At 42.9% G+C, this 27,918-nt stretch overlaps 1 protein-coding gene across 3 annotated transcripts; it reads left to right on the top strand.

Moving 5' to 3' along the window:
• The first annotated feature begins 1,144 nt into the window (after window positions 1-1,144).
• cltcl1 (clathrin, heavy chain-like 1) lies at window positions 1,145-27,531 on the top strand. Of its 3 annotated transcripts, XM_034595340.1 has the most exons (34): window positions 1,145-1,632; window positions 8,612-8,819; window positions 9,355-9,357; window positions 10,416-10,684; window positions 11,198-11,359; window positions 11,603-11,716; window positions 11,809-11,982; window positions 12,524-12,721; window positions 13,030-13,230; window positions 13,357-13,509; window positions 13,822-13,944; window positions 14,437-14,574; window positions 14,670-14,834; window positions 15,019-15,199; window positions 15,338-15,501; window positions 15,622-15,747; window positions 15,851-15,993; window positions 16,492-16,726; window positions 16,823-16,945; window positions 17,041-17,186; window positions 17,272-17,455; window positions 17,717-17,909; window positions 18,002-18,159; window positions 18,249-18,413; window positions 18,576-18,851; window positions 19,545-19,694; window positions 19,782-19,913; window positions 20,025-20,135; window positions 20,517-20,687; window positions 20,960-21,181; window positions 21,571-21,597; window positions 24,724-24,799; window positions 25,640-26,647; window positions 26,706-27,531. In XM_034595340.1, exons 1-33 carry the CDS (start codon window positions 1,591-1,593, stop codon window positions 25,816-25,818), a joined length of 5,112 nt encoding a protein of 1,703 aa, XP_034451231.1. In that variant the 5' UTR covers window positions 1,145-1,590; the 3' UTR covers window positions 25,819-26,647; window positions 26,706-27,531. The 3 variants fall into 3 exon arrangements, with proteins under 3 accessions (XP_034451231.1, XP_034451232.1, XP_034451234.1); XM_034595341.1 differs by lacking the exon at window positions 21,571-21,597 and having other exon boundaries at window positions 1,146-1,632; XM_034595343.1 differs by lacking the exons at window positions 9,355-9,357; window positions 21,571-21,597 and having other exon boundaries at window positions 1,407-1,632.
• Window positions 27,532-27,918: the final 387 nt, after the last annotated feature.

The raw sequence follows: 27,918 nt of genomic DNA, 5'->3' as shown, positions 1-27,918 counted from the left end.
CATGTTTAAATTACAAAATGATTCACATTTAAAGCTGGAAGTTGTGTTGTGCATTAATGACTTTTCACCCTTTATGTTACAACTGTCTGCAGCTCATTCCATTGTGATCATTAATGTCTACATAGCACTTAGTTTATTTCCCTTTTTTTTAGTATTTTCCAGTAATCAAATTGTATTGTGAAAGGCAGATCCTTGGGAACAGCAGCTCCTGGAGTTCAAACGTCGTCTGTTCAGGCCACATCCTGTGTATCATGCTGACTCACATCTGCAGTGTCTATAGACCATCGCTAATTAAAACAAAGCATTTTACAGACAAATAACAAACTGACAGTTCATAATGTAAACGATTGTGATTTTTAAATACACACAACATAGAATTTTACACCTTTTTAGTCTTTTTATATATTAAAGGGATAGTTCACCCTAAAATGAAAATTCACTCATTATCTACTTGCCTCTATGCCGATGGAGGGGTGGATGAAGTGTTTGAGTCCACAACACACTTTAGGAGTTTCAGGGGTAAACAGCGTTGAAGCCAAATCCAACTGGTGATTGGTGAAATGTCAGGCTGAGGATAACAGAGGAGATTTAGGCTAAGAACATGGTGTAAGTGACACCACAGGAGCAGTATGGAGGCATTATATGTTTGGTCACCATTGAAACTCCAAAAGTGTTTTGTGGACTCAAACACTTCACCCCCCTCCATCGGCATAGTGGCGAGTAGCTAATGAGTGAATTTTGATTTTTGGGTGAACTATCCCTTTAAGTACAATGCAGGTGTATAATCATATTAGTTGTAAACTTAAGTGACTGGTGAGAGTGTATTATTTAAAGGCGTGATAATGATGATGATGATGATGATGATAATGATAATGATGATGATGATGATGATGATGATGATGATGATGATGATAGAAAACCATGAATGAGACCCGGTATAAATCAAAAAGGTGCAGTGTCAGCTTCTGGAACTGAGCTCAATGTCATCCGCACAACACACTTGTGGAAACGTGTGTGTGCCTGCATGTGCGTGCGTGTGTATGTGTGTGTGCAGAGATCGAGGAAAGGTGGGGCGCTTGTCACGAGCCCGGATTTCGAAGTTGGTGGAGAGGAAGGGGGGAGGGGGCTGCTGCGGCGGAGGGGTACGAGCTGCACACCCGACCTCTCTGACAGGTCTGAAGCGGGGAATCAAACCTCCACACGCGGGCTGCTTCTCTGCGACTTCCCCGCTGACAATCCCCCAGCTCGGTCTGTTTTCCCAGCGCAGCCGCGTGCGTCCTTGGAGGAGGAAGCTGGTCGCGGGGCTCGGCACTAGTGGGAGTGGACTAGTTTCCTTGGCGGAGGCGCGGAGTTGTTTTGCTCCAGGACTGGTGTAGGGGGGCTGCTGAATGGGAGCAGTCGCCGGATTCGAGTGGTATCAACGCAGGCTGCCGCGACCACCCACCACTGTCCATCGCCGTTGACTCCAGGGGACGTGTCGGGGGCACAGAACAGAACAAGACCACCACGACCACCGCCAGCTCCTCCTGTCGTCCCCCCCTCTCCCCTCTCCTTCCTCACGGATCCTCGGGACCGACGAACCCTGCAGACATGGCTCAGATCCTGCCGATACGCTTCCAGGAGCATCTGCAGGTAACGGGCGGATTCAAGCTAAAAAAAAAAAAAAAAACAAACATGCGGCCTTTTTAACATCAGCTCATTTCGTGTCCACGCTGCTCCATGTTCGCACCCGGCACATGTCGCATTTCACCCGGGCTGCGGAGCCCTCCTGCTGCAGGGAGGTGCTCGATATAGCCACAGGCCTCGTTCTGCTCCTGCCGGGCAGATGATGACTTGTAAAAAAAATTGAGATGGTACAACAGCTCCACTGCGGACTGTTGTGTGTGTGTGTGTGTGTGTGTGTGTGTGTCTCTCTCTCTCTCTCTCTGTGTGTGTGTGTGTGAGTGAGGGGGGGGGGGATATGCCGCAGTTTTCATGTGGAAAAACCGCCGCTGTCATTTTCAATCCGCGCCGGTGCAAACTGCGGCGTTTTGACACCTTAAGCTGCGGAGCTCAGCTGTTCACTGGTTTCTGTGTCCAACCCTTTTTGCACCGGAGCTCCGTGGGGCTGTAACATGTAGGTGTCATGTCCTCGCAACAACAACAACATGTCTGCTAATGTCCAGGTTCTGCACTGGGCTGACAAAATACCTGCTTCTGCCACGATCCCCGTTAGAGACGATGTGTGACAGGAAGTGGACACATTTGTCTGATCACTGACAAATGTCAGATAAGTTCAGAAAACAGCACCACTGCAACATCATCTGTATTAATATATATATATATATGATCTTGATGACAACTCAAAGCTATTTACAGGACATTTATTTTGGTCATTTATCAGCCGTTCACACACACATTCATTCATACAGTGCATCTATGTGCAGCACCTTCTCTGTCACACGTCGGTCAAACACCCATCAGGGGCATTTGTGGGCTCAGTGTCTTGCCCAAGGACACTTCAACACACAGAAATGGTGGAGACTGGGATCGAACTGCAGGCCCTCATGCTGGCGAACGACCCACAGCCGTCAAACCCTCTCATTGAATCTAGTTATATACGTGCATCAATGTTTTCTTTTGATTCAGTGTGTATTCTAGCTCTGCTTATTGGTATTTTCATGCCAGAGCAACGTCTGTGCAGCCTCACAATGATCAACATCAACATGTAAGGGTATCAGAGGCCCTGGTCATAGTGTCTTTAGTAAACACAAAATGTCCTTTACTCCCATGTGGGAAAAACAGCAAACAAGCAGCCATTTATTTAGTCATATATGGACGAACTATTTCCACTATGTTCCGCTTCTTTCCTCTGCTGGTTTGGACTTTGATACTCGTTGTCCCACAGCAGCCCCAGTGCTCGGTGTCTTGCAGCCAGAAGAGAAACTTTGTGACGCACCCCTCCGCCTCCCTTGGTCTGTAGCCTGTTGTTATGGTAACAGCAGGCAGTGAAATGGCCTTTCACTAGGAAAAAAAAAACCGTACAGAGCCCCCACCCCCCCTCTGTGCTCCCTTCCTCTGGCCAGTAGCCCCACTTTCGTTAGCCAAAGACCCTTTATTCACCAAAAAAAACAGTGCTGGCCAAGAGTCTCTGCAGGCCACCAGGCCCCTCTCCTCACTGGCGGGACTCATGCTGTGTTGCTCCCTGATGGAGGGTAGCGCAGTACCTGGAACTGTCTGGGTCATTGGGATAAATTGCTTTCAACAGTGCATACCTCTCGCTCATACATCTCTTCAGTAAACCTCTCTGCCTTGAGACAGTGATATGCAGCAGACTGCTTTTACGTTCCTCCTCCAGCGTGAAATCCCAGCTCTGCCCCGGTCGTATCCCCCCGTGAATCTAGGTGGCTCCAGCAGAGTCAAAAATGCTTGGAATTTGCAAACCCAGGACTTTGGGCCTCAAGTTGTTTAGCTTTTTTTCTTTATTGGCCTGGTATTTACAGCTCAGTGTCTGCACACTGGGCCTGGTTTCAGGGATGTAACATGGACTCTGGCTGCACAGTGAGGCACCAGCCGGTTGAACCACAGAACGGTTCTTTAACGTAACACTGGTGTTTGATGTTGATGTGGAGGATGAGGCCTGGATCAGAACTATTGTTCTAAATGTGAGAGATTCACTAGTAATCATTTTTACACCCAATACTAGTAGCTATGGTCATTAACCTCATGGTTAACTAGCTCAAATACTACTCTGAAGACTTCCTTGCTTTGGTTGTTTACTATATTGTTTTTCAGACATGCAGCTGTATATGAGGATGCAGATATCTACATTTGTAGCTGCGGACATTCTCCAGAGCTCTTCCTGCCAGGCCCCTAGTAAAGACTCTGGATAATGTCAGAGTGAGCCCATGTGAGAATACAGCAGGAAACTATCTGGAAATCCATAAGTTAGAGGGTGTGTTGATGACATTTCAAACACACGACGGACCCAATACTGAACACAACTAAAAGAATAAACGATGATGTGTAGAAGACACCGACAAAGATGTCAACTTTGACATTCGAGAGCTTTTGATGATGGGGCCCGACGCCAGTGTAATTTTCTGTAAACACATCATCTCTGCAGCTGAATTTATGTGTCACATCCTGTCTCTTGCAAGCCGCGTCACCCCTCACCTGAATGCTCCAGTTATGTTGTTGTAAACCATCTGATTTTCTCCTGACTTTGTGCCTGAAAACAGTTTATGATTGATGAGCCAGGATCCAGGTTGTCATGTCAAAATGTGTCATTAATTGACCCAAACTGTATTTAATTAGTAGAGGATGGCACGTTGAATAATGAACATGCTAAAGTGATAGTCATTCGCAGCTTATGTTGGTCCCCTGCCGGCTGTCGTGTGCAGCGGCCTACGTTCTCTAGCAGCTTGTGTAAGTGCAAAAATGTCCTGCAGCTCGGAGGCGCCTGAACATCGTCCTGTCGAGTTGAGTTAGGAGAGTCCAACCTGCTGCTCTGCGGCTGTTTGAGGCATCCTGGTGTGCTGCTGGATCTGAACTGATGAAACGATGCCACCACGTCAAGCCAGCAGCTGTGAAAAACAGATGAGCTAAGCAGGCCCAATTTAAACTCAGCAAATCCAATCAGTATAGGAAGCAGGTTGACAGAAGACTCTATCTCCGTCTAGAAGAACACATCTGTGAGTGCAGCAGTGGCTGACAGGGGCCGGGCGTGTGCATCTGTGTTCCGTCACCAAAACCTAATCTTGAATGCTGTGAAGAAGCAGCTATTCTCAAATACAATATGAACAATAACACACAAACTGTGAAAGCTGTAAGAATAGATTCAGGGCTGCAACTCATTTGCAAAATTATCGTTTGTCACTTGTTTGTCCAAAGCATAGACTGTATATCTACTATCCAGAAATCAAGCCACAATATCTCAGATATGAGCACTGCCATCTTGCACCAAAGCCAAATGGAGCCAGAGTCTGCGCAGAGATGATCGGGTAATGTAGCCGTGGAATCGAGGTCCTGCCGATACACATGCTCGACCAGTTGAGTGTCAGTCAGCTGTCAATCTTGATGTTTCACCCCATTTTACTGCATCAAGTAAGTAAATAAAAACAAAATTACTGGAAAAAGCCGGCATTTTAGTTTGTTCGATGTCCCATCTGCTAACATGGGGAGGTCGAGTTTATGACCTTTACTGCAGCCAGCCACCAGGGGGTGATCGAGGCGTTTTGGCTTCTCTTTTTGTGAACCCTTTAGCTACTAAATGCTGCTCTTCATTTACCAGATAGTCACTGACTCAGCCTGCTGTTTTGGGGTGTTTTCACTGAGGACAGCTGTCAGGAGCTGTCAAGTGAACCAAAACATTAAAGTTGTGAGGAATAAAAACAAAACAACGAGCGGAAAGAGTCTAAAATCCCATCAGGAATAAACCATATGCACAAATCTAATTGATCAATTGTAATATAAATACGTTTTTTATGATCACGTAAATTGTAATCCTTCCACCATTTGGTGCAAGGAGATGCAAAAAAGCAACGCCACGTCTTTTTGCTGCATTCGTCATTTTAAACCCTGTTTGTGTAATCTCCTTACAAACCCCAAAACCCTCAGCTGCTGACGCGACGTGTCAGTGTCGGAGCAACGCGTCCACCCAGTCTATGACTCACCAAATACCGTCAGCTCTGTATCATCAGTGAAGTTCAACTGCTGCTGTTGTTATTGTGATATTAGTGCTGTGTTAGTTGGGAAGGATTCCTCTAGGAATCTGTACGTGTGTGTGAAGATGCTCTACTAGAGGCAGTTTATGGGTCAGTGGAGACAGTAGATGTAGCTGAGGTGTGATTTTAGTCTGGAATGTTCTTCTAAGAAGGAGTGCGAAGGGGGATGTTCTCTTCTGGTGAGTCAGTCGCACCACCCTGAGTTGTAAATTGCCAAAGGCCCATGTTACTGGAACTGCACTGTGCGGGCCTCCCTCTCATCCGTCACTCTTCATTTCTAATAAAAGGTACATTTATCACTCTGGCTTCACACCGGTTCCCTCCTAACAACCGCTCGCTCTGTTTATATCAGGATGCTGGACTGTGTCCGGAGCTCCTCCTTTTCACTCCCATGCTTATCTTCTCCCTCACTATCGTTATTGTATTCATGCCCTCCCCGAGATCGTTCTGGCAGTCGAAAGGAGATGTAGCATATGGCTCCAATCCTCCCTCAGGTCTTCTCTGTGGCCTTGTCGAGAAGCCTTAATATTGCACGTCCCCATAACTGCACAGAAACCTACTGAACATTGAGCTGTGGCGTAGAGATATGGTATCATATGATATATATTGTTGGAGAAAAGCACATCTTCATATTTGAGAGCCTGGGAGCAGAGAGTGTTTGGTGTTTTTCTTTGTTATGTTGTAAAATAAACTCATCAAGTGTTAAACAAAGGAATAAAGACGTTTTTTATTTTAATATTATACGATCTTGCTATTATTGTATTTTGGTAATATTTTAAAGTTGAGAAATAATGACATTAATGCTGCATTAATTGCTGCGGAAATTAGGTTCTTCAGGGTTGGGTGATCGTTCTCTATTGGATTCTGCTGAAAGTGACTCTTCACATGCACGTATAGATTTGATCCACTCAAATATATAAAAAGCACTTGCTCGAACGTGGCATCTCTTTTTCTCTGTGTGTGTGTGTGTGTGTGTGTGTGTGTGTGTGTGTGTGTGTGTGTGTGTGTGTGTGTGTGTGTGTGTGTGTGTGTGTGTGTGTGTGTGTGTGTGTGTGTGTGTGTGTGTGTGTGTGTGTGTGTGTGTGTGTGTGTTCGACCCAGGCTGCTGACTTACTCCTTCCTGTTTTGTAGTTGACCTTATTGAAATGGCTCAGCTGTCATGATTTGTTGTCCTGCTCTACCAGCCAACTGCGAGATACTATAGTCCTTGTGATGAGCGTAAGGATTCCTTTCCGCTTGCCTCAGACTGCATAATGCAGGCAGCTCAGTCACCGGAGGGAGAGAGAAAGCATGTTTTGGTCTGCCCTCTCAGTTCATAGTTAGTTGGACAATGTGCACAATAATTCCTCTGTTTGACAGCTGCTAACCGAGGTGGAGCGTTTCATGTTTGTTACTTGTACCAAGATTTGACATCAGCTCAGTCATTCAGAAAATAAATATGCTGAGTAATAAATCTGATTCACCTACGCTGCTTTATTGAAGAAACTAGGATTTATACTTAGTTTCAGTGGATGAGGATTTAGTGTTGTCTCAAACTGGTTTAGGCTGAATAATTAAGTGTTCATTCTCTAATGGCAGCTCATGTAGATGGCTGAATGCATTGGAAGGATTTAATCACAGGCTTAGCTTAAATTAATTACTGCTGTTCTTTTTCAGTATAATAGAGCTTTAATGGTGATTACCGATTTACGGTGGCCCTGAGGGTCCAAACAACATTTCACTAAACACAACATTTCAGATAACATCAAGGGGAGGACACACACACTTCTTGTTTGTGATTGGACAGAACCCAAGTCCCGGTGACAGTTCAATGCCATTTCCTGTTTCTGTTCCATGCTCTTTATTATTTGTGACTTTACTGTGAACTATTTTGTCCCTGTCAGGATCCTGTAGGAATGATCAGTAGTTTTGGTTTTGATCTGTTCCTCTGAACTTAACCTCCTCCAGTGCAGGTTAGGGGTCGTCCAGCACAAGTTACCATTGTGATTTAGTACCTCGGCATGAAGTAACTACAAATCCTGCTTGTTGTACAGGTCCTTGGACAGATGTTTGGTTATAGATATTAACAGAAACAATTCTCTGTGTCTGTGTTCTCTGTGGTCAGCCATAAAAGGGACTTCTGTGTAACCAAGCATTCTAGTCAACTTCAGACATCGAAACCACCAATCACAGGTTGTCCCTCTGTTTTAATCCAATCCATGTTGTGTTTTGACCGTCAGGGCCACCGTACTAATGGCATTACAAGTAGAGCATATTTCTGAAAATATGCCCACGCTTGTTCCCTGGCTTCATGTATCACCAGACCTCCTGTCTGGGAGACCACCTTCAAGATTTTCCCTGGAAAATTGGAGCAGACCTGTGACTATTTTTATCAAAACACTGTTCTACTCTCCTTCTTGCTGCCTTTTTCCCCTCGCAAGTCAAATGTCAGCTGCTGCCATGTATGTTTTCCTGACTTTTCTTTTGGTTGAGATGGAGGCATGACTCCTTAAAAATCTGTCCAGCTTCTATTAGTTTAACTTTTAGTCTAAAAGTAGAAAACTGTCGGCACACTGTCATGGAGAAGTCTTCTATGTTTTGTTCACTTAACATGTTTTTATTCAATATCAATTAAAACAGTCAAGTCCTCTTATTTAACTCTTCTATATAATCCTGTATATCCCAAAATGTCAAACTATCGTTTTGAACTGTTATGAATACTATAACTGTGTTAGTGTGTTAACAGTCATTTAACCCTCAGTTAGAAGTTAATGCTGTAACTATGGACAACTACACTAATAAACTCTCAAACATTTACTTTATTTTATACATAATAGGCATTATACCACAAAAACATGCTAAATAGGGTTAAAGTAAAGTTACCTGAGTTATCAAGATTCTCATTTTTACTTCATTCATATTTACAGTTGCAGAACCTGGGTGTGAACCCAGCCAACATTGGCTTCAGCTATCTGACCATGGAGTCGGACAAGTTCATCTGCATCCGAGAGAAGGTGGGCGAGCAGAACCAGGTGGTGATCGTGGACATGTCCGACCCCACCAACCCAATCAGGAGACCCATTTCTGCCGACAGTGCCATCATGAACCCCGCCAGCAAGGTCATCGCCCTGAAAGGTAATGTATGAGATGTACCGCAGCACATTCAGGCGGCCACACCTCTGGTTATTTAATAGAAAAATGCTGAGTTGTTGTGAGGAAAAACAGTTTGCTGGTATTGCTAGTGGCCTACCGCCAACCGCCGAGCTTATTATTGTTGTCTCAGTTCCCAGAATAAAGTCTGCACTGTTTGTTTGTCTCTAGCTTTAACAGATTTAACCATATACCAAGAGTGCCATGGGAATGCCACGGTCGTGCAATGACTAATGCTCTGTCAATGCCATAAATATGTAGAGTGCACTTAGTTCTATTGCCTGAATGTACTAAATTGGTTGTGTAAATTGATTTTCTGCCTCTGAATCTTGCCCTCGGAGCACAAACACAAGCGCTGATCAGGATGATTTGCCTGTAATGCTCCCCCCCCCCCCCCCCCCCCCCCCCCTCCCTCTGAGGATACCATGCCCCTGTTTGCCCTTTCCCGTTGGGCTATCTTTGTCTTTGTCCTGATTGACACTTTGCTTTTTTTCTCCCTTTGCTGTCTGTCCTTTTTCAGACGGTGAGTTGCTTTCTGTCTGTCTACCCGTCTGGCACTCTGTTGTGATGATACAGTAGCCATGTCTCTCTCATAAAAGCTTCCCACATCCCCCCTCTCAAGTACGCAGCGCTATTTCGACCCTTAATCAATCAAAAAACAGAAAACTGTTGAGAAATGGCTGCTACGGCCAGTAGACTGCATCAGATTCACATACCTCACAGAATCACACCTCACCTGCAGGCACATACACCATCCTACTTTTATGAGAACTACACATGTGTTAGCATGACTTTTTGTATGCTGGTAGAGTGTATGTGTTGTATGCGTCATCAGCTAATACACAGTGGGTTTGGTACTGTGTGTTGTTGCACGTCTGTGTGAGCGTGTGCCAGCAGCCACATCAACGCTCAAATCTTTCCTTGCTGCATATAAACGATGCCATTAACGTATCATTATAGCTGTTTGTGCTGACGGCGGTCTGTACAGCAGCTCCAGTGATCACCTGAATCATGCATTTCTTCACGTTTTTATTCAGTTTTGTTTCTATGTAACTTTACTGTTAAATGGAGGTTGTTACTGGTCATATTTACAATATTCTGGAGAACAGAAAGAGTAAAATGGCTCAGCTAAACCCATACTATCTACAGATGTGTTCAGTAAGTCATTATGACCTTCATAAAGCTGTAGTCCGCTTTCTGTAGCCAGAGGATTAGGGTTGGCCAGGTTACTGTTTTAACAGATCTTTTACTTCCTTGCCCTCTAAAACACCTTTAACCTGAATGACGACAGAACAGACCTCCTCAGTCCTCTAGTGGAACATAAATATACATGTGTCTGCGAGTTTCCCACTGATTCATGATTACATTGGAGGTTAAAGGTTCAGTGTGTAGAATTCAGAGACATCTAGTGGTGAAGTTACATGTTGCAGCTGAATACCCCTCACCTCACCCTCCCCTTTGAAGAAACAAAACCTGTGGTAGCCTTCAGTTCTCATCCAAACTCAAAAGTGTTTGTCCTGTCTCCCCCTCTGAGCTGCTGCCTGCCCGTCTCACTTCTTCCCTGTGCGTCATCCCCCTCAGCTGCCAAGACACTGCAGATCTTCAACATCGAGATGAAGAGTAAGGTGAAGGCTCACACGATGACGGAGGAGGTGATGTTCTGGAAGTGGATATCAGTAAACACTGTTGCCTTGGTGACGGATACGGCCGTCTATCACTGGAGCATGGAGGGGGATTCCCAACCGACCAAAGTATTCGATCGGCACGCCAGTCTGGCAGGATGTCAGATCATCAACTACAGAACTGACGAGCAACAGAAGTGGCTACTGCTGATAGGGATCTCTGCACAGGTACGAGCATGTTTACTGTACAGTCAAAAGCACAGGAAAGGAGAATATCTGATCTATCACTCTCTGATCCTTTGTTTACATGCTCATAACACAAAAAGTCCCCACATCATCTCAGAACACATCTTTCTCTCTTCACACTAACTCTGCATTCCACAGTGGATAGATGCAGAAATACCAGCCTCCCATTTTAATGTGTATGTGAAAAAAATAAATGGATTTGACCTATTAAATGACGCAGGCCAACTTCTGGCCACATTTAACTTTCTCTGTGAACTCCTAGAGTATTTGTCGGATCCCCCGCTTTGTCTGAATGATCCACACCAAAATTTAATGAGTTCTCTCTTGTCCCATGTCCCATCCTTTAACCAAGTTTCATATAAACCTGTTCTGTAGTTTGCATAATCCTTCTAACAGACAGACAGACAGCCATTTGTGAAAACATAACCTATGGTGGGGCTACAGACTGCAGGTCAACAATTTATCTTATTCCTGTTTCGTCTCTTTCTCCTGCAGCAAAACCGTGTAGTTGGAGCGATGCAACTGTATTCTGTTGACAGGAAAGTGTCTCAGCCCATCGAAGGCCACGCTGCTGCCTTCGGGGAGTTCAAAGTGGAGGGAAATACCAAACTCTCCACCCTTTTCTGTTTTGCTGTGCGCTCCCCTGGTGGGGGAAAGGTGAGGGCCCCGGGATTGATTGCACAGATTTGACTCACAATGCTATCAAAGTGTATTTAGCATCTGAATAAAGACCTCTGAGTTGCACAAAAAGACAGTGTTTGAGTTAAGACCATACTGGAAACAACCTTTATGAAATGGCTTTATATATATATATATATATATATATATATATATGTATGTACTCCCCTCTGCTGTCCATCATTCCTCATATTTATCATATTGGTTGTTTGCTTCCTCCAGTTGCACATCATTGAAGTTGGTCAACCAGCAACAGGAAACCAGCCCTTTGCTAAGAAGGCAGTGGATGTGTTCTTCCCTCCAGAAGCTCAGACAGACTTTCCTGTAGCGATGCAGGTGAGGAAACAGCCCTGGTTCTCGTCAGCTTTGGATAAACTAAGTGTGACCGCTGAGCATTTAAATTCTCTCCCTCTCATCTTTCTCCTCAGATTGGCAGTAAGCATGGTGTAATATATTTGATCACTAAGTACGGTTACATCCACCTGTATGACCTGGAGTCTGGAGTGTGTATCTACATGAATCGAATCAGTGCAGAGACCATCTTTGTCACTGCTCCTTATGAAACCACCTCAGGAATAATTGGGGTCAACAAGAAGGGACAGGTGAGAAACTAGCAGCCCAGGGGCAATTAGCAATTATTTTCTCACAGTGTCTATTTGCACACAGGTGAAAATAGCCACAAGGCCATTTGGCTGCATGCACAAGTATGGAATGTGGAAACACCCATTGGAACGCCTAACACAACCAAATAAATATGACACAAATAAGAATATAAACACAACTAAATTACATAAAATGTGAACATGAATGCAGATGTTTTCTGCATTGTTTATTCTGTAAAATAAAAGTTTCAATATTGGGAAACATAAATGCAGATACTGCTGTTTTTATTTGCCTACTGATACATTTTTCAGGCTCTTGTGTAAATGTCCACCTTGGCTCTCCACCCTGTGTGCATTGACATTGTTTGTTATGGACACCTGGGTGCAGATAGCATCTTCTATTACTATACAAACAATGGGTGTAGCCACATTGGCGTTTCATCCTAGGTGAACATTTTGTACAAGCTTCCTTTTATGGCGTCTTTACCTATGTACATAATATTTATATGTTCATCTATGTATCTATTTTTTCTCTTTCAAGGTCTTGTCAGTCTGCGTCGAGGAGGAAAACATTGTCAACTATGCCACGAACGTCCTTCAGAACCCTGATCTTGCCCTGAGGATGGCTGTGAGGTCAAACCTCGCTGGGGCTGAGGAGCTGTTTGGCCGGAAGTTCAACACTTTGTTTGCCCAGGGAACTTATTCAGAGGCTGCGAAGGTTGCTGCATCAGCACCAAAGGTACGGCTGTGTCTACTGCTACAGAATAGTGGTTGTTCATGCTGATACGGCACACATTTTACATTTGTACTTAACATAGATCAATATATAATATCATTTGCTCTCAGTTTGACTCTGCGGTGAAACAAATAAAACACAATAACTCTAAAGGATCTACTAAATATTTTTATAGTCATGTCATATCATCATGTTTATACACTAGTTCATATAAAAAGGTTCAATGGAATTACTTTATCATTTGTTCTGCTACTATATTTGTATCCTTTACCCATAATTCCTCTTTTCTTCACTGTCTTTCCTTCCCTCAGGGAATCTTGAGGACGGCAGAGACCATCCGTAAGTTTCAGAGTGTCCCGGCCCAGCCAGGTCAGGCCTCTCCACTGTTGCAGTACTTTGGTATTCTTCTGGACCAGGGCCAGCTGAACAAGTTTGAGTCTCTTGAACTGTGCAGGCCTGTCCTGCAGCAGGGCCGCAAGCAACTGCTGGAGAAATGGTTGAAGGAGGACAAGGTAGGACTGGAGGATTTTATAACAACAGGGCAGCTTTAATACCCTGGGCTTATCTGTAGATGTACAAAAGAGACCACGCAATCATCATTAACAATGTTGGTGATTGTGATCACACTTGTGCTGTAGCTGGAGTGCTCAGAAGAGCTGGGAGACCTGGTGAAGGCCTCTGACCCCACACTCGCTCTCAGTGTGTACCTCAGAGCGAACATCCCCAGCAAGGTCATCCAGTGCTTTGCAGAGACTGGCCAGTTCCAGAAGATAGTGCTGTATGCCAAAAAGGTAATCAGAGAACTCACTGTCCTTCCTATCTGTATTTAGTTGGATATTTACGATAAAAGAGATACAAATTTATTCATTGCATGTATAATGGGAAAACCACAAAAAAATGTTTGGTCAGAGAAAGAAAATACTTAAAAGTAACATCATGTCAGGTTAGAAGCATCGTAGAAATGAGGTGATTTAGTAGAGTTGCTATATATTTTTGTATATTTCTATATTGTATATTGAGTACATAAGAAAATACTAGTTGTCTATGAGTCTGTTTGTTTGTGCTCATTGAGAATTGTGTTTTATTTAACTATGCTGTTGTAGGTGGGCTACACCCCAGACTGGGTGTTTTTACTGAGAAATGTGATGCGTGTCAATCCAGACCAGGGACTTCAGTTTGCCCAGATGCTGGTCCAGGATGAGGAGCCGCTGGCCAACATCAACCAGGTAAAACTCACAGCAGCATTACCACCTTCACTCACTGGAGACGTACAGTATTGCTTTTACACTTTCCCTCTGCACCTTCATCCTCACACATGCACGCAAACACACAAAGAGCCCAGTGTGGGAGCCTCCATCTGTGTTATTCCAGATGTGCCAGCAATGCCAGGAATTCACTGAGTCAGTGACCCCCCCCCCCCCCTCCTTGTAAAGTCGCGTCATCGCTCTGCTCAGTTCAAGTCTCACATAGAGAGACCCTGACTAGATGCTTCTCCAAGTGAAGACCCCCGCCCTTTTCTGTTGTGGCCTCTACAGATGTTGTTAAATATGGAAAACAGAAACATGTGGTTTCCAGGCCCCTGGTGCTTGATAGTGTGCGACTCTAATCTTACTTTGCATGCTAACTCAAATTATGGTTCACAGATGGCTGGAAATCAACTTTTTTTTCTAACTGAATTCTTTCCTTCCATTTCTCTTTTTTCTTTTGCCCTTTGGTAGATTGTAGATGTTTTCATGGAGGGCAACCTGATCCAGCAGTGCACCTCCTTCCTATTGGATGCGTTAAAGAACAACCGCCCAGCTGAAGGACACTTACAGACACGTCTGCTTGAAATGAACCTCATACATGCCCCCCAGGTGAACTTTCAGGCCTATGCTCCTGATTACATAAAGCAACTTCACCTTACTTTACTTTAATTTGTGTTTTCATGTGTGTCGCGAACTGTTTTCAGGTGGCAGATGCGATCCTGGGGAACCAGATGTTCACACACTACGACCGTCCCCATGTCGCTCAGTTGTGTGAGAAGGCAGGTCTGCTGCAGAGAGCTCTTGAACACTACACCGACCTGTATGATATCAAACGAGCTGTGGTGCACACGCATCTGCTCAACCCTGAGGTATGCCTGCAGACGTTTGGTCACGCTCGTGAATATCACACCCCTGGGAGCAGCCACTCTTCCCTTTTTGTTTTGACGATACATGAAAATGCCTGAACCTACTTCCTTTGACCTCCTCCCTGCTCAGCCTACTGTCTCACTGTCTCCCCCATCTTCTCTTTTCTTATTCGGACTCTGGTTTTAGTGGCTGGTGAACTATTTTGGCTCTTTGTCAGTAGAAGACTCGTTGGAGTGTTTGAGGGCCATGCTGTCGGCTAACATCAGACAGAACCTGCAGTTGTGTGTCCAGGTAGCATCTAAGTATCACGAGCAGCTGGGAACTCTGGCATTAGTGGAGCTCTTCGAATCCTTCAAGAGTTATGAAGGTAGGTGTGTCACACACGGGCTGGGGGGGGGTATGCAGACCTGGGTCATGTTGGATTAAAGCAAGAGAATGTGTCAAATAGGATTTACTTGGTAATGAATGAAGCTGACTGTTTCTCCCACTTCCTTTTCTATTCCAGGATTGTTTTACTTCCTTGGGTCGATTGTGAATTTCAGCCAGGAGCCCGACGTCCACTTTAAGTACATCCAGGCCGCCTGTAAAACGGGTCAAATCAAAGAAGTGGAGAGAATATGTAGAGAGAGCAACTGTTATGACCCAGAGAGGGTTAAAAACTTCCTCAAGGTAAAATTACCCCCCTAGAGTATTAATGATGTTTTTTTATCATCCAGCAACTATCTGATATATTGTACATTCCATGCAATTTATTAACACAAATGAACCTTGTGTTTATTTTCTTTGTAGGAGGCCAAACTAACAGACCAGCTTCCGCTTATCATTGTGTGTGATCGCTTTGACTTCGTCCATGATCTCGTGCTTTACCTCTACCGCAACAATCTACAGAAATACATTGAAATCTATGTACAGAAGGTAAGACCCCCCAAAAAAAATGGTTTATACCTAATCCAAGTGTCTCGTTATTTAGTCTACATGAGACCCTTTTATATGAGGAATTTGTTGCCCTTGTTTTCAGGTGAACCCGAGTCGTTTACCAGTGGTGATAGGTGGGCTGCTGGATGTCGACTGTGCTGAGGATGTCATTAAGAACCTGATCATGGTGGTCAGAGGGCAGTTCTCCACTGATGAGCTGGTAGAGGAGGTAGAGAAGAGAAACAGGTAAGATGATGGATAAAAAAAATCATTTGTTGTCTTGCATAGTTTTTTCTCTGTGAATGATTAAAACATCTTAATAATACTTGCATATAAATAAATATTACCAAAAATTGTACGATTGGCACTTAATGCATTTCAGATGCTGAAGAAGATATTTTAATCTTAGCATGTGCTTTCAATGTGGATTTTCTGGGCACTATTTCCCTAACACATTCCTCATGGATTTTCAATTGAGACAGATTATCTGCTCCACATCTATCGTAGGTATTTCTAGTATAAATCATCCATCAAACATGTGAATCTGAGAAAGTGTAAATATGAATAGTTTGGGTACTGAATACACAACAGTGACATCTAGTGTTTCAAAACATCAGTCTAGAAATAACATTCAAGCTTAATAACAGAAAGTCAATGGCATTATAATACATGCAAGTTAAAATCCTCTGAATGTTATCTAATGGAGCAGATCTTTCTAAACACTGTTTTCCTTTATCTTTTCAGGTTAAAGCTTCTGTTGCCGTGGCTGGAGTCCCGTATCCACGAAGGCTGCGAGGAGCCAGCCACTCACAACGCCCTCGCTAAGATCTACATCGACAGCAACAACACACCTGAACGTTTCCTGAAGGAGAATCCGTTCTACGACAGCGCCGTTGTTGGTAGATACTGTGAGAAGAGAGACCCCCACCTGGCGTGTGTGGCTTATGAGAGAGGACAGTGTGACCTGGACCTCATCAAAGTGTGTAGATCGCAGTGTAGCATGTAAATGATCAGTCACATCATTCTAATATTGATAAATTGATTTTCATTTACCTTTTATATGATTTAATCTCAGGTTTGCAATGAGAACTCGTTATTCAAGAGTGAGGCTCGATATCTTGTACGACGGAAAGATCCCGAGCTGTGGGCGAACGTGTTGGAAGAAGACAACCCCTTCAGAAGACAACTCATTGATCAGGTCAGGTTTCACCCAGCTCCCCACCTGCAGACTGTAAATCAGGGGTGTTTTCTATATGTTTATATTTGTTTTCTCCTTATCTGATTTAATTTCAGGTGGTGCAGACAGCGCTGTCAGAGACGCAGGACCCAGAGGAAGTGTCCGTCACCGTCAAGGCTTTCATGACGGCAGACCTGCCCAACGAGCTGATTGAGCTGCTGGAGAAGATTGTTCTTGATAACTCTGTCTTCAGCGAGCACAGGTACAGACTTGCTGCTTGTTAGCCATCATAGTAATTGACTCACAATACCTCTCCTGTTTTTTAAGAATCCCAGTTTTTCTCCCAGAAACCTCCAGAACCTGCTGATTTTGACAGCCATCAAGGCCGACCGCACTCGGGTGATGGAGTACATCAACAAGCTAGACAACTATGACGCTCCGGACATCGCCAATATCGCCATCAGCAATGAGCTCTTTGAGGAAGCATTTGCCATTTTCAAGAAGTTTGACGTCAACACCTCAGCCATACAGGTGAAGGAAATAACACATCGGAAGTTCTATGTACTTCAGTTAATAGTATTTGCTCGTCTGAGCTGAGTTCTGATCAACTTGATGTGTTTAATAGTTGTTTAATGTTTATGGGCTTCTTATGATATTTAAAGTGTATAAATATTGAGAATCTGCATTGACAATTAATGCTGCAGATTGTATAAGTGAATCATGCTCCTTGTTATTAACCCTGATGTTTGTTAGATAATATAATGCAGCTCTTTTCTTTCCTCGTGTCTCTAGGTCCTGATAGAGCACATAGGGAACTTGGATCGTGCCTATGAGTTTGCTGAGCGCTGTAACGAGCCTGCGGTGTGGAGCCAGTTAGCCAGAGCTCAGCTGCAGAGAGACCTGGTCAAGGAGGCTATTGACTCGTATATCAAAGCCGTGGACCCGTCAGCGTACATGGAGGTGGTCAACGCAGCCAGCAAGAACAGTAAGCCTTCACTTTGCTGCCTAACTCAGCTCATACAACGTCAGTCCCTGATGATCTAAGCGGATCATCAAGGTGTTGGTTTCATTTTGCAGATAACTGGGAGGACCTGGTTAAATTCCTTCAGATGGCTCGAAAGAAAGCGAGAGAGTCGTACGTGGAGACGGAGCTGATCTTTGCTTTAGCCAAGACCAACCGTCTGGCCGAGCTTGAGGAGTTCGTCAGTGGACCCAACAATGCTCACATACAGCAGGTAAGAGAAACAGCACAGGTGCAGTGTTCTTTTCCACGATGTTCACCTGCTCATCATGTAACTGCTCATTTCTCTTTCTCTTTCTCCAGGTGGGCGATAGATGTTACGAGGAGGGCATGTACGAAGCAGCCAAGCTCTTGTACAACAACGTGTCCAACTTTGCTCGACTTGCATCGACACTTGTCCACCTCGGGGAGTATCAGGCGGCTGTGGACAGCGCAAGGAAAGCCAACAGCACACGGACATGGAAGGAGGTAACTGCCACAAGTTTATCCTCAGTTCAACTATCTTTTACCAGTCTGTGTGTTATTTGTCTTTTTCCTTACAGAAGCTGCATTATAATTCACATTGTAAGATACATTTAAGTTTATCTTAGTTTAATGTTTTTCTTTCCTCTCTTTCCCTCCGACCTTCAGGTATGCTTTGCGTGTGTTGAGGGCGAGGAGTTTCGGCTGGCACAGATCTGCGGCCTCCACATAGTGATCCACGCTGACGAGCTGGAGGATCTGATCAGCTACTATCAGGACCGTGGCTACTTCGAGGAGCTCATCGCTCTACTGGAGGCCGCGCTGGGACTGGAGCGGGCTCACATGGGCATGTTCACCGAGCTCGCCATCCTCTACTCCAAGTTCAAACCTCAGAAGATGAGGGAGCACCTGGAGCTGTTCTGGTCCAGAGTCAACATCCCAAAGGTAAATTATGTCTGTACGATTATGTGTGTTTGTGTCTCAAATCCAATTTTTCTATTGTAATAAATCAAAGAGTCGATCACAAACAAGGACGCTGCTTATCTTTTGATTTATTACCCTGCATAGATTTCTGCTTCTCATCAGCAGCCTAGAAGGAAACTAATACTGTGCACTGACAGTTTTTTTGTTTCTTTGCTGGCTGACACTGCATTGAAATATTACTGTTATCTTGTGAGAATCACAGCTTCGATTTTGGTGTTTTCAATTTAAATATAGGATGAAACATTCCTCTATCAGGTTGCCCTCTTGCTTTTATAATACCCAACTGAAGACTTGAGGAAATCTTGTCATGAGAATTCTTAAAATCCTTAAAATCTTTGCAGAGAAGTCTTCATAAATATTTTTCGCCTTGAAAGTGCTTAGTCTTGGAATTATTTCTATTGATGAATTAACATTATTTCTCAATCTGGCAAAAACAGGAATAAAATAACACGGTTTGACAGTTTCTGATGTAGTGCTAGTTTTTTTTTTTCTGTCTTTGAAAAAAATGTTTTCATCTTGTGAATAGGCAACATAACAAAAATGTTGGAAAAACACCTATGATGTCGTAATTTATCCTAAATGTGCCAAATGTCATTCCTTGAAACATTGAATCTTGAATGTGGTTCTGTGTTGAATATGTATTTCTCTTCCCAGGTCCTTCGGGCAGCGGAGCAGTCTCACTTATGGGCAGAGCTGGTGTTCCTTTACGATAAGTACGAGGAGTTCGACAACGCTGTCCTCACAATGATGTCTCATCCTACAGATGCATGGAAAGAAGGGCCGTTCAAAGACATCGTTGCTAAGGTAAAGAGCAGTGTTTGTGACTAAGTCATTTATTTTCCTTTTTAAAACTTTTAAATATCTTAACATTTCTTCTTGTTTTGTCCTCAGGTGGCCAACGTGGAGTTGTACTATAAATCTCTGTCCTTCTACCTGGATTTCAAACCTCTACTACTGAACGACCTGCTGACTATTCTGTCTCCACGGTTGGACCACAGCCGAGCGGTCAACTTCTTCAGCAAGGTAACAGTGACATCCTCTTTAATGAATTACGCCCTCTCTATTTTCCTTCTTACAGATTGTGCACAGTGTCAAACACTTCTGACATTACATTGGTTGTTTTCGTTTGAGCAGCTGAACCAGCTGAAGTTGGTGAAGCCTTACCTGAGATCTGTCCAGAGTCACAACAACAGGTCCGTCAACGAAGCTCTCAACAACCTGCTGACAGAGGAGGAAGACTACCAGGTCTCTCAACCATTCTGATACTATAGAAAGTGGACATAATATTATTGTAGATGTTCACATTATTTCATAAAACAGATGTGAAAGCCTTAACAGCATGCACAGTTGATTTGACTCTACAGAACAATCTTATTTGTCATATGTTTTTGGAAACTGGGATTATTTTTAATCTGATGTGGTTTATATTTGTACAAAACAATGTTTGAGTGGTGGGAATTTTTTGTTGTAGAAAGCATTTGAGGGGCACATTTGAAATAGTGTAATATTAGTAATAGTAGTAAATATACCCAGATTCTATGATTCACCATTGATGTCCAGTTATAACAAACTAACTGGTTCAGGTTTCTCTGGCCTGTGCTGTAATATTTGACCTGTTATCCACAGGGTCTGAGAGCATCAATCGACGCCTACGACGACTTCGACACCATCGGCCTGGCTCAGAGGTTAGAGAAACACGAACTGATTGAGTTCAGACGTATCGCTGCCTACCTGTACAAGGGCAACAACCGCTGGAGACAGAGTGTGGAGCTCTGCAAGAAGGACAAACTCTACAAGGTGAGATTATTCACAGGCATTAGCTAATAAATCAAAAAGAGGTCCTCTTAGACAGTGAAAATGTTTGTTTCTTGCACGTACCCCCGTTCCCCTATAGATGGCACTGTTTGTCTATACTTCAGATATACTAGCTGTATTTGGAGATAGAACCATCTAGCATCAAGTACAAACCAATAACATTTTCAGTTGGCAATTTCCTCACAAAAATGTATATATGAGGACTCAAACTTTTATGTTTCCCATAATGAGTCGTGTAAATGTGTCTTTCCCAGGATGCCATGCTGTACGCTGCAGAGTCAAAGGACGCTGAGCTGGCGGAGACGCTGCTTCAGTGGTTCCTGGAGGAGGGCAGGAAGGAGTGCTTCGCCGCCTGCCTCTTTGCCTCCTATGACCTGCTTCACCCCGACGTGGTGCTGGAGGTCGCCTGGAGGCACAACATCATGGACTTCGCCATGCCGTACTTCATCCAGGTCATGAGAGAGTACCTCACAAAGGTTAGTACTTCACTGAAGAGCAGGAGAAAGAGTTCCTGTTATTTGCTGTTCATTTTAGTTTCTCTTTTAATATAAAAGTAGGTTTGATTACTTTATAGTTTTGAAAGTTTGAAATTCTGCATTTTTCTTACATTGTTAAATTTCCTGTTGAAACCTGTGAGAGTTGGACAAAAGTCTGGAGAGATATTGAAAACAGGTCATACCAACAATTTAAAATAACACACATACGATGAGACGAGAAGGTAGAGAGAAATGCTCTTTTCACGTGATGGTAGTTCTGTGTACTGTATATTTACCAGTGAACCACCTCTGGTCATCGTGATTTCCCTTAATGCTGACCTGTAGACACGTGAGGTCACTTGAGGTCATCTCTCTGGGTTCTTTTCCAGGTTGATGAGTTTGCAGCGCAGGTGATGGTCTCTGGCCCACTTTTTATTTCTCCTCTGTGTCCTGTCTGTTTGTTTTTGTTGTAACTTATCTCTTAGGTTTCTTATGTAGGAACCTAGCATGGACTGTAGACTGAGTATGGCCTAACTAGCTCTGGTCCTGCAGAGCTGCACTAGTGTGTGTGTGTGTGTGTGTGTGTGTGTGTGTGTGTGTGTGTGTGTGTGTGTGTGTGTGTGTGTGTGTGTGTGTGTGTGTGTGTGTGTGTGTGTGTGTGTGTGTGTGTGTGTGTGTGTGTGTGTGTGTGTGTGTGTGTGTGCAGGCTTTTGTTCCACTTCAGCACCAACACAACACATTTTAATGAAAAATTGTAAGTAATTTAGTAAGTGTAATGACTGAATAGCCACGTTATCTTAAAGACATTTCAAACTTATCGAGTGCCTCAACTTTTTCAAACCTTACTCAGCATTTTTAATAAATGTTGAGTTTATCTCCTCGCTTGTGTAGGTAATGAATTTACGTTTTCAAATAAAGTCTTTTTACATTCAAGCAGAAACTAATTCATAAAAAAGACTGAGGGAAAAAGACAAGCAACCACTGTTGATTATTAATCTTCAGTGCAAAATAGGAAAGTGGAAATAGAAACCAATGTTTAATGTTCTGATTAAAGAACCACTATTAGAAGGAATATATCTGCTTATAACAGAAAAGCATTATATTAATCAGAAACTACTTTTAGGTTCATATGCAACAGCTATAGAAAGATGTTTGCTGCTGATGGGAGATTAAAATCATTCAACATGAGCACTAGTTTTGCAAGTTATAATAAATTAAGTCCTACATTTCTGGCAATTAATGATCACTGGTTGAGTAAACTTTCATTTTCACGTCACCCAGGAGATATAAGGTGGTATTGAAGAAGTTTTGGACCAGTGCAGAGCCCATAACTTTAAATACTGTGTTGGTGGCTGGAGCCAAAAGCCTGTGCACCTTATTGTTCCTCAGGACCAGGGTTGACCTGTTCTGGTCTAACAGAAACCTCTCACTTTCAAACTCCTCTCTCTTGGGGCTGCATCTAGCGAGTGGCAGATTTGTAATTTTGACGAATCATGAGATTGATGTTACAGTCGGCCACAACATTAAAACCAATTAGTGTTTTTTATGTTGTGGCTGATCAGTGATGATCTGATGATCTGAGAAAAACGAGGACATCTCCACCTGCCTAATGCTCTGAATCAACCAGAGATGAAGGCCGGTGAGAAGAGGAGGCCACTCCACACTTGTTAGATGCATCCCCATGATTCTAACTCCAGGTTCAAAAGTTTTAGTCTCAAATATTTACCAGAGTTAGATCAGAGCAGGGCTTCAAACACTAACTTCTAAGACGCTGGAGTTCTTTATTTTTTAGAGACTAAATACTTTGTTCCTAGTATCCCTGGTCAAACCAGAAGTTTATGAAGTGAACACCTTTTTTTTGTTTTAGTTAAGCACATAACAAGAAACAGAAATAAGGTCATACTGATATTGTTTTATATACTAAATTAAACCCCTTTGTATTACATGGACCTGGTGTTTTAAATATGCACTTTACAAATAATAGTTCATCCATGCTCTATATAATATGTAGTCATCATGTACAGAAAAGTGCTTAGTTTGGGCAAAAGAGAGGAAACATTGAACAGCCAATGACCGTTCAATGTTTCCTCTCTTTTGCCCAAACTTCTTTCATCATCTTCTGAAATTATTACTCAATATAAATTCTATATCTTAATTGAGCTGAAACACTGTTTTAATGGATCTCCACTTACATCAGAAACCTTTTGCATTCAGCTTCATCCTCAGTTGAAGCACAACGCCTGAGTATTTCTTTGCACTAACAATGATTTCTAGGAAAACCTGCAACTCAATCAACTCACTGCGTTAATACTGAATGCCTGGATGAGCTTTAACCTGCGAGCTTCTAATCTGTAGCTTTATTTTAGTAGCAGAACGAAACACACGTTTTTTATTGCAGCCATGAATGGGATGCATGTGGAAACTGTGATTATAGTGAGATTAGACTGTTAACTGTGAATGGCATCAGCACATAGGCATGTATAGCTTTTCTTCTACTTAATACACAATGTAATAGTTCTTTTAACCTTCAATCCCACTGCAATTCTTCTTGTAAAGAGCCAGTTCACACAAATGAAACATTGTTTCCCACAGTGGTATCTGCCATGATGTAGTTTTGCTGTTGTTTTTTAGAAATCTGTCACCGCCCTGTCTCATCGGTGTTAATAATCTATTATTACTGCTGCTCAAACCATTTAAAAATGACATATTTAACCTACAGTTCTGTTCTCTTGTTATGAATGATAAACCACAGACTTTGTTGTCAATAGTTCTCATTTGAAACAGTTTTCTACCTACAAAAACATCTGTCAATGATAATGTCTATTAATTATCTGATCAAGTATCTGGAAGGAGAAATGGAAAAGGTTTTCTACTGTAATTTGTCAGTGCTGTGAGCTGCTTCATTCCTCTGTATCGAGTTAGGGTGATAACAGGAGAGAGTCGCTATATTCATGGTTAGAAATCACCAGGGTTTTATTTGTGATTTGTGTGAATGGACCCTTTAAATGTTGACTGAACATTTGTACTGGAAGCTGTATTAGAAATTCTCACCTAACCTGCATGGCATCTTCTCTTAGGTAACCTTAGCTGCACTGTGAGGAGTTGTGTGTAGTTATGTCTTTGTTTAACTAGTCTTATTTATCAGTATTTCTTTTTTATTTATTTTAAAAAATTGTTTTTTTGTGGCATTAGAGTTTATGGTCTGATGTAGTCCATCAAATAAGAAATTTAAATTTAAATAAAACTGCACTGTGATCATTACATTGAAGGTATCCAGCAAAATTTTATTATATAGAACGTTTTTGTTGTTTTTTACTGCTGGCAGCTAGCATCGTTTTATGTCCAGGATTTTAACATTTCAAATATTTGGTTGAATTTTACTTTTAAAGCCTGCAAATGTTTCTGCAGGATACCTACAGTGTATGAAATCAGACTTTCTTTTATTCTGTACGCCTGTGTGAGTGTGTGAGTGTGTGCGTGCGTGTGTGTGTGTCTGTGAGTGAACCGCGTCTGATCGATGCTCTTTTCTTTGTTGCCCCCAGGTGGACAAGCTGGAGGAGACAGAAAGCCAAAGGCAAACTGAGGAGGAGGTGACGGAGCCTCAGCCGATAGTGTTCGGTACGTTAACAGGAGGAAATCCCCCTGAAGGACAGACAGTGGTGGATCCTGAATAACAGGAGGACACATTCTGCTATTTTTATCTGACCTCTCCTAACCCTCCATTCTCAGAAACTATTTGTGTTTTTGTTAAAGGTATTTCATAAAAGAATGGTTAGTTTATCCGGAACAAATTGTGACACTTGTGTCTTTGGATTCTGTATAACTCAGTGTTCTGTAACAAGTGATTTTGCCTTGTGGTTATTTTCAAAAAGCTTCAGTAAAAGATTTTCTTTTCCAAAACATTAACATCTCTCAGTTTTGAATGAAGTAACTTGAGTTAGATGGACGTTTGCATGATCAGTAACAAACACCATCTCTGATACTGAAAACAAGTAGAGCTTTGTCATCTAAAATCTTTGTCGCACTATAGACTAATAATTACGTTTAATGTAACTATACAACACATCAGTAATAAAAGTAAGTAATAAGTTAAGTGACATTTCTATTGTTTTTCTGAATTACTGTTACATCTTTGTCTATAACCAGTTAAAGACTGGACTAACAGTATGTGCTGGACTAAAGGCTGATTGGTTGCTTTAAAATGTGGTTGGATGTCATTGGTTGTTATTTAATTCTCAGTTTAATTTGATTTAGATTTAAGTTAAAACTGTAATTCAAGTACATTTTTTCTGGTAACAGATTCACAATGTTTGCAGTTAAAAGATAATTTCTGTCAAGTCTAACATCGAGTTGTTAGTGAAAAATGGTTAAATAACTTACATTGAATGAGAGCTAGTTGTAAAAAGTTAATTTGTATGTCCCATGTGACCCTGTGTTTGTGTTTGTTTGTATGATCAGGCCAGCAGCTGATGTTGACTGGCGCTGCTGCTCCAGTGGCGCCGCCGCCAGCGTACTCAGGCTATGGCTACCCTGCCAACGCAGCGGGCTTCCCTCCTCAGGCCGCCGCCGCCGCAACTGCTGCTGCTGCTGCCGCCGCCGGCTATCCTGCACAGCCTGCTTATGGCTTCAACATGTAGAGGCCTGACCCCGCCTCGTCCCCACTCCCACTCCCCTCTGTCCCCACTACACACACTCACACAACTCAGACCTGAACCAGACTGAACCGTGCTGCTCTGAGTCTCAACCGGCCAAATGATGGTGCAGAGAAACCTCCCCAAAACTTATCTGGGCCTTCATTTCCCAACGAGACTCCTCCCGACTTCACTGAAACTGCAATAGAAACCCTTCACATGGACTCTCACTTCAGAAGCTCTGCATCGAGGCTCGTGGACCCTCCCTCCCCTCCCTCCCTCCCCCTCCCTCTACTCTCCACTAGGATGTTACAACTGCATCACTGATCTACAGCGCATGACGTCCCCTCTCAGCTCCCAGAGGAATTAACATACTGAAGATAACATAGTGACACCAGACCACTCTGTCCTGTTGCTGTTCCATGTAGACGTAACTGACCATAAAGCAGCTTTTTTCCTTTATTTGAAATTCTTTATTTCTATAGATTCAGCACTGACGAGGAAAAGACTTATTGAGGAGTGGAGGGGCACGTGTGTGTGTGTGTGTGGGCGCGTCTCCCCCTCCCTCCTGAAGCGCTGCTACGGCCTTATTTACTCTTGAGAAGGTGGCAAAAAAAAAAAAGAGGCTCATTTGTTCATGTTTGATTTCACAACTGTCTCATGCTCTGATTAGAAAGACAGTTACTGTGCAATAGTTTTGATTGTCCTTTCACAACAGGTACAACGTGTTTGCTGTATACGGACTAAGAACACTTGTTTATGAGGTTACGGTACTGTCCGTCCGTGTGTGCGCGTGTGTGTGCGTGAGCGCTACTGTATGTATGTGTGTGTGTATGTGTATGTGTATGTGTGTGTGTGTGTGTGTGTGTGTGTGTGTGTGTGTGTGTATGTAGCCTCTGGCGCCTTTGAGGGATACATCACCAAACCTAGAGGCACTCCATGAAATGTCCACTCCCTTTGCAACAGCAAACGTTTCGCTGGCTCAGAGCAGTTGATCTCGTCGGATGACTCTTCTTTTTTTTTTTTTTTGGACTCTGATACCGGACACCTGGAGCTTCAGGACAATTGAGACAAAAAGACAGAAAGAAAGAAAGCAGGTGAAATAATAATAATAATAATAATAATAAAAAAAATGCTATATGCTGTAGTCTGTGCATGTGCTGCCAAACTATAATGCTGCAACCAGGAGCACAATTTTCATGTTACACTCAAGTATATCAAGTATTAACTAATGTTGTGTCAAAAACTAAGTGATGTTCGAGGAAAGTTTGTCACCTGACTAAAAACTCAGACGGACTCGAGATGAGAACACGGGGGGGACGTTAGCTCACATCCTGGTGCCAGTTGTTTCAAAGAATAATCATTATTGTACTGAAAAGTGTATAATTTAAGATATACCTAATCAAAGAAGTCAAATATTATGGATTACCATATGTATTGTCTATAGTGTGTTGTTGTAGTCTTAAAGAAAAAAAAGCATAATGATTTTTGTAAGAAAAAGGACAAAATGCAAAAACAGCAGGTTAATAAATGGCTAAATCTTGAGGTAAGGCTGCTGGACGTGGTGACGGTTTGCTCGACTGTGAAGCTCCTGTTCCGCTGTGGTGTCAACTTGGGATTGATCAACAGGGAGAGGAGAAGCCTGGGCTGCACATGAGCACTCCCTTTATCTGCACAAGTCATGGAATACAGAAAGAGGAATAAAGTTTACACACAGTGGTGGTGGTGCATTTTTACCCCCAGTAAGGAGTTTATGTTTTCATCCCAATCCCTTGTTTGTCGGCAGGATTAGGCAGAAAAAAAACTACTTGATGGATTTTCCACAGAATTGAAATTAATGGGGATACACAGAAAAAAAGGAGCTAGTAAAATGAGATATTAAGGTTTTCATCTCTTCTTCTCGGATTTCCTAAAACTTGGTTGAAGGATGGAGTTTGGGCCTAGAAATTTTGGATCAGTACCAAGTGGCTGATCCAGGAACTTTTATCACTTTCTTTAACGAAAGGATTTCTTTCAACAATCTGAGCTATTTCGTGGGAAATTGTTCACAGATCTTGATTTAAAATATATGACATCTTAAGGGAACTCATGTCTATGAGTGTGTGC

Source organism: Hippoglossus hippoglossus, chromosome 9, assembly GCF_009819705.1.
Source record: "Hippoglossus hippoglossus isolate fHipHip1 chromosome 9, fHipHip1.pri, whole genome shotgun sequence".
NCBI classification, from domain to species: domain Eukaryota; kingdom Metazoa; phylum Chordata; class Actinopteri; order Pleuronectiformes; family Pleuronectidae; genus Hippoglossus; species Hippoglossus hippoglossus.
The sequence above is the reverse complement of the archived record's forward strand: the minus strand, read 5'-3'. Positions and strand labels throughout refer to the sequence as shown.